Source organism: Alosa sapidissima, chromosome 12 (assembly GCF_018492685.1).
Source record: "Alosa sapidissima isolate fAloSap1 chromosome 12, fAloSap1.pri, whole genome shotgun sequence".
In the NCBI taxonomy this organism is placed as follows: Eukaryota; Metazoa; Chordata; class Actinopteri; order Clupeiformes; family Clupeidae; genus Alosa; species Alosa sapidissima.
In genome coordinates this window covers 23,342,033-23,349,151 of record NC_055968.1, presented here as the reverse complement: position 1 = coordinate 23,349,151, position 7,119 = coordinate 23,342,033, and the positions used below count along the sequence as shown (strand labels likewise).

Sequence of the window (7,119 nt, the reverse complement as noted above, 5' to 3'; positions counted from 1 at the left end):
ATTATCAGGGGAAAATAACTCTGTATCTTTTGGTCTCAGTAATCCCCCCCTCTCTTTCTCTCATACACACACATACACACAAAGCCAAAGCATACTCTCTAACACACACACACACACACACACACACACACACACACGCACACAGAGCAGAGCTTACTAGCCATTGGCTGAAGATTGGTGACGCTTGCTGTCTGCCATATATAAGCTCTGAGAGCTCTGTTCAAAGGCACATTACTGCTCTGTTTGCCAGCCACACTAAGCTGAAAGGACTATAACCACTGTCACAATGTGCAAAGGACTAGCTGTGCTGCCTGCCACATACTTTGAAAGGTACATAATTCTTCATTGTGCCATTTTCCTGTATTAAGATGTCCAGAGTAAAGTAGGTCTATTAAGTGTTAATGATTTATATTGAAATCTATGGATACATGAACACATTAACGCTAGTAAATAGATTTTAAGAGATTTTGTGTCTACTAACGATTCTTTACTTATTTACTTAATTTTACATGATGATATGATAGTATTGAAATGAGCATGTGTTTACTTTTGTTTATCACAGAGTGAAAGAACTTAAGGCTCGCATTAGGAGCCTTCTCAAGAGGCAAGACTGGAGTCGTCCCTGCTTGTCCTATAAAGGAGGAAAACCCAGGTAAATATAGATGCTGTGAAGCTGCTGACTTTAACATTTTTACCATGAACATTCTCTGGAGAAAAATAAAGCAGCAAATAATAGTCATAATAACCAGTTCATTCTCTTTCATCTACAGACCTACCTTGGAGGAATGTTTGCAGTGGAAACAATCTTTTGAAAAGCTTCTGTCGAGCAAACGTAAGTAATCACATTAAATGTGTAGAAACAAACATGTACAGATCTCAAGAAATCAGCCTCAGTAGCAGACACGCGCGGCATAGATAAAGAATACATCACTGCAGTACAGATGCTCTTTAAAGTAAAGATGAGAACCACTTTAATTTTCAGTCTGAGTGAACAGTGTGTCTTACCATCAGAGGTTCATGCAATCCCTCTGCGGATCTGAAGAGGAAGCTCAAATAAATGTGACTGTCTGCCTTTAACCAAACCTCTTATCCTATCTTTTCTTCAGATGGATTGTATGTCTTCAGGGCCTTCTTGACTTCAGAGTTCAGTGAGGAGAACATCGCCTTTTACCTCGCCTGTGAAGACTTCAAAAAGACCAAATTAGTAGCCAGGCTACCATCCAAAGCAGAGAGAATATACAATGAGTTCATTGGGACTGAAGCACCCAGAGAGGTAAATTTGATACTTTTTATCTATAAATTATACACTTCCGTTTCAGAGGTGTGGTGTGTGTGTGTGTGTGTGTGTGTGTGTGTGTGTGTGTGTGTGTGTGTGTGTGTGTGTGTGTGTGTGTGACAAGTGACACGTTGTATTAAAGACTTCCTTCTCTCTCTTTTCCTTTCTTGCTAGGTTAATATTGACCATGAGACCCAGGAGATCACCAAAGCCAACTTGCTTCACCCCACAACATCCTGCTTTGATATGGCGCAGTACCGGATCTATATCCTGATGGAGAAAGACTGCTATCCACGGTTCCTGCGGTCATCCGTATACCGAGACCTCGTCAACCAGCACACACTCAACAAGCAGCGTCCGATGTGCCAGAAAAAGGCTTGAACCAAGCAGGTGACCACAATCATCATTTCTAATCACAAGAGAAAAAGAGGTCAGCAGAGTCCAACAGAGAAGAAGTGTGGACACAAGGATGGTAGAGGATCACTGGTCGTCGTAAGGATGGTGGTTTTACGAGGACAGTTGGAGGTTCGAGGACAATGGCTGACCAAAGATGGGACAGGTGGAGATAGACAGCACCTGCATGCCTGGGGAAGAGCGGCCGAGACAGGAAGTAGTGGTGATGGAGCAGAGTCGAAGACTGCTGCCTCCTACATGCACAAACAGAGTGAATGTTCTGAAACAGGAAAAGCACTTATGCAACCAGAGAAGCTGCTAAGCTGACTAAAATGGAGGACTCTGAAAGATGGAGGCTTGAAGCACTCCATATAGACTAGAGTACACATATACATAACTTTGATTTTTTTTATAGAATTGTATTTATTTATTTATTAATGTATTTATAAAGTCATGGAAAAAAGCTCATTGAACGTGGATTGAAAATGTCTTTGAAGATAGGAAAAGATGTCCAATACTTTTTCATCTCTCTTTCTAATGGAAAACAGAATAAAATATTTAAATTGTAAATTGTATCGTTAAATTTCCTTGTATTTTGACCGAACAAGCAAATTCAAATTGCATCACATTTCATAGCCTACAACTGTGACATTGTTACTAAACATATCAGTATAATATATAGTAGACTGATACCATCTGCAAAAGAAAACTCACATATTGTTTTTTGTTCCTGCATAAAATACATACATTACTGAACACATTGAAACACTGTGTTTAAATACAAATACTCAAATATGCCATGGCAAGCTTTTACGAGATATGTGTCCACTGAGGTTCACTTATGCATTATGTAAAAAAAAATACAACACTACACTACTCCATGAATTTGGCTACATGATAAGAAATCAAAGGCTTTTTTATGCATTTGCTACTTTAGACAAAGCCCTGTTGAGCACCGAGCACAGGAAAAGCTTGGGCAGATGGGGTAGGTTTACAAAGTACCCGCGGCAACTGTTTGGAGTTGTCCTCCAAAGCTCACAGCACACAGTGAGCCTTTTCTCTTTTATAAAGGCACTAGCCATTATCATTATACCACAGCATTGTCTGATAAACTGAGTTGTACAACAAGGATTACATATTAAGGCACATCCAACATGTATATGTTGAGAATGATTATGAAACAGTGGTGAAATCTGAATCAATTATCATAAGTATTGCATTAAAATAACAATACCAAAGTTTGTCTTGCCTATGCATGTGCCAGCTGTACATTATCAATGGGGTTTACCTAAAAGGTGGTGGAAGACAGTATGCCTAGAAAAAACACTGTAAGATCTACTGTAAGAAGTGTCTAATAGGATGTTCATATTGCATTCTATTGCATCTACAAGTTACGAGTAATCTACGAGTAAGACAGCTGCATTAGACAAGAACTGATTGAAATATTAAGATCACCTTTTGTACTTTCCGTTGCTGTGGATTTGCATGAAACTACTCATCCATCAGTCTGATCCGTCTAGCGATTATGTAGCAGGTTTTATAACCACTGTCTCTATCATCAGCACTTTTGTATGGCTGAGATCTAACATACTACTAATGAAAGTATATGACAGGCTGTAAATGTAGGACAGTAGTGTAGAGGCAAACATCTTTTACTTTTCGGATGTTTTCTTTTCAAGATTAGGACGACCCAGCCATTCTCATAAAGTCAACAAAATAAGGGTATCTTGACATGCCAGGTATGGGTGGCTGTAAATATTTATCTGAGCAGTGTCTGTTGACAAAGATGTAAAGCTGTGTGCAATCTCTGCAAGTCCCGGAAATTATTATTATGTTCATACGTCATAAATGCTGTTGAAAAATGATTTCAACAACAATGCATGGTAAAATAAAATATTTCAGGAGACATAAAAAGTATGTAATCTTGTCTAATTGTATTCTTTTCACTTCACTTACACAGATACCACTGTGCATATGTATAATGACATCAGGTACATAACGGTGAACAGTGCATGTTCATAAAACAGCTTTCTCCCAATTCACTCAACACAGTATTTCCCACCACTCTACTGTACATGCCTATAGCTAACTAAGAAAGGACATATCTGTGTATCTGTAATGTGCAAACTAGCCTTGTTACTACTTCATGCTCAGCATCAAAGAGGTTTAGGCAATAGCATGAAACAGTGGGCCACCATCATCAAAATCAGAGAGGAGCATCTGTAGACAACACACTGGTATACACTGCCACCTATTGGTGAATTATTTCACCATCATCACACAGGCCCTTTAGCCTAGAAATCTAGACGCACCCTAGCGGCTGCCAAGATAGTCTAACAACTCTCTGTTGGCTTGCGAGCTGGAAAAATGAAACTTTGATAAGGCCAATCACATCGTGTATAGAGTCGGTAGACGGGCTTAAAGTGTAAGTTCAGTGTAAATTGACCCATACTGTAGCCCTGTTGTATAAGCTTACCACATGCAGCTCCTCGGAAAAAGAATGAGACAATTTGGGACAACGTAGACCAAGTTATGGACAGGCAGCTTAAAGCAGACCTATATAGAGGCATCAAAACTGAAACTGAAAGTACCTTCCCACTGCCCCCATGGGTCTGCTTTGAGCTGCCTGTCCATAACTTGGCCCATGTTGTCCCAAATTGTCTCATTCTTTATCCTATGGGCTGCATGCAATGAGCTTGAACAACAGGACTATGGGTCAATTTACACTGAACTTACACTTAATAATGATTATTGATAATGATTGATGGCAGAGTTGCAACGGTTCGGCGTGAATTCCCTGCTACTTGAAAACAAAGAAGGTGGATGTTGGGTCTGGCTCGTCAGGCTACAGGCCCTTCATACATCACTTGAAAAATTGTGTCTGTATAAAATCAGACTGATACACAATATTTCATCTGGCAATTTCACCTGTGCTGGTGAAGATTGTTGTATTGTCACCAGCATCACCCAGACCACTGCGACACATCACTAACCTAACCAGAGTAAAGCCACTAGCTGTTTCTTAGACCAATTTTAACAAGACTAAGAGCATGGTATTGTATTTTTGTTACATTAGAACAATCAGTGAAGTCTGATGTGATTGGCCTCAAGTACACTGTAAAAAAGGAAAAGTCAGGGCTGTCCAACTGATCAAACCATAGTACATTACAGTTACATGAAACAGTCTAGTTTTGAATGAAACACAACCTTATTGCGTTCAAATAGTCATACCAATTAAGTAATCCATTTTCCTAATTTAATCATGTCAAGTATACTGGGGATAAAAAAGGAAAAGAGGGTTTGTCAAAGTTACTAAACCAGAGAACATGAAATTAAACAAACACATGTTTTTCTTTCCAACAAAATGTTATTACATTGAACTGCCATATTTTGCCACAGCAATAAATGTATCCAACAGAATAAGATCAATGTGAAGTACCTAAGTACTGATCCAGTAAGGGAAATGAACCATGGATACACTGGTGTCACTAGTTCCTAAGCGGCCCTCTATCGGCGATTACCGACCTAGCAACTTTCTGTGTTCAGGTAGGAACACTTGATGGGGGTGGACCCCCCGGGGATATATACCTGTCGAGGAAGTTCTATCACTGGCATTTAGTGAGACATTACAATATGAAGTAGTGGGATACTGAGGTAGTCACAACAAGGCTGCATACAAGTGGTGTAGAAACATTGGACACTAACACAAAGTTATCTCATAACGGGAAATAACACAACGTCTATAATAACAGTCATCCTGACCCTGATCTGCTACTCGCCAAGACCTGCTACTAATCACCATGATGACAACCTGTCTCGGACAACAGAATGGTTCACTGTTTGGCTAAGCTATGCGCCAGTAAGGTAATCACTGGAAAGCTGGTAAATTGTTACATTTCATACAGATTGTGTACCCTCATATTTCACAATTCTTCAGCAGAAAATAGCCTATTCTGCAGCATAATGCGCATGGTCATGTTGATTCCAATCGGCGTCAACTGGTGTTCCCCAAAAGTTGTATCTTCAGATTTGTCCGTACATACTGTAACTAATAATTTCAACAGGGACATGTCCCTACCACTTTTCTGATTGCTACTTAAAACTGTCCCACTCCCAACCACTATTTTGATTCTCATCGATTTGCACTGATATCTCGTGAAACGACACTACCGGTCCGGGGCAATTCCATTGCTGCTAGTTAGTTGCTATGATAAGCGGCTTGCAAGAAAACTTTGAATTGACATAAAAATGCACAGTCTGCATACAGTTCGCGTCCACCACACCAATTCCTCTTGGTTGAGTAGCTCACAGATTCTTAACTCACTAGTCACGAGATGACAAATACCCAACACATACCAAAAACAGCAGAATCTCATAGGACAGTGGTTCTGAAACTGTGGTAGGCTATGGGTACCATGGTCGTAGGCTACGTGGACTCCTTCTAGTGATAGGCTAGTCTAGGAGTCTCCAACATTTTTTTTTTTTTTTATAAAGATGACATGATCACTTCAAATGATATCAAAATATATATAATGAAAAATCCTTAACCACGTGATCATTGAAGTTAAATTTAAACTATTTCTTATTTTTTCATGAAAAAAGTAGGCCAATATTTGTTTTTACTGTATATCAGCCAATAGGAGCCAATGAGCCTCCTTGACTTAACCAGGGATGGATTACTGCACAGGCCTACCGGGCCCAGGCCCAGGGGGCCCTGAAGCCCAAGCCTTTGCATGGATTCATTGCCTCAATATCAACAAATCAGGATGTAGGCTATGAATCTGATTGAATTTAGTATTGGCCATCCCCAAAATGCACCAGAATACAGGAAATTACATCAAACAAATTAAAAAAATTCTGGGGGAGGACCCCCAAACCCCCACTCCCACATATACAACAATAAGTGGGGGGCCCTTAATACATCTGGGCCCAGGGGCCCGAAGGTTCCTAATCCACCCATGGGCTTCGCTGTATGGAGCATTAGCAAATGGTTGACAAGCTAGTGATGGCAAGCAAAGGAAAAGGAAGGAAACATGATGGACCAAAAACGTTCATGCAACCATGGCTCCAAACGGGAAGTATTAGAAAGAGAAGCGTGGTGGAGCAGAAACTAAAGTTGGTGACAAGGAGCCCAGCACATGTGAAATTTCCATGGCACCTGCCAGCAACAAACGACGCAAAACAGCATGTACAATATACAATATGTGAAATTGGCAATAAAACACAATATGTGAATGTGTACATTTGGAGAGCCAACTGTTTTCTGAGGTGGTACTCATTGTAAAAAGTTTGAGAACCACTGTCATAGAACCTACAGAATCCAATATTGTGTTCATCTGTACAGTTACAGTAGGCCTACGCATACTCGATGAATCTAGTTTTGAAATCAGCAACTTAGTTCCTGCATTGTCTCCAATATTGCAAGATAATTAATTTTCTCTCCATATCAA

At 40.0% G+C, this 7,119-nt stretch overlaps 1 protein-coding gene across 1 annotated transcript; it reads left to right on the top strand.

The window, feature by feature from the left end:
• The first annotated feature begins 239 nt into the window (after positions 1-239).
• rgs16 (regulator of G protein signaling 16) lies at positions 240-2,239 on the top strand. The gene is made up of 5 exons (XM_042057929.1): positions 240-330; positions 563-652; positions 771-832; positions 1,107-1,273; positions 1,451-2,239. Exons 1-5 carry the CDS (start codon positions 287-289, stop codon positions 1,655-1,657), a joined length of 570 nt encoding a protein of 189 aa, XP_041913863.1. The 5' UTR covers positions 240-286; the 3' UTR covers positions 1,658-2,239.
• Positions 2,240-7,119: the final 4,880 nt, after the last annotated feature.

Excerpts from the sequence above, each read along its gene's own strand:
- rgs16 (XM_042057929.1), top strand. The coding sequence starts at position 287 with ATGTGCAAAGGACTAGCTGTGCTGCCTGCCACATACTTTGAAAG. Across the intron at positions 653-770 it reads TATAAAGGAGGAAAACCCAG|ACCTACCTTGGAGGAATGTT; the intron begins GTAAATATAGAT and ends TTTCATCTACAG. Across the intron at positions 833-1,106 it reads AAAGCTTCTGTCGAGCAAAC|ATGGATTGTATGTCTTCAGG; the intron begins GTAAGTAATCAC and ends TCTTTTCTTCAG.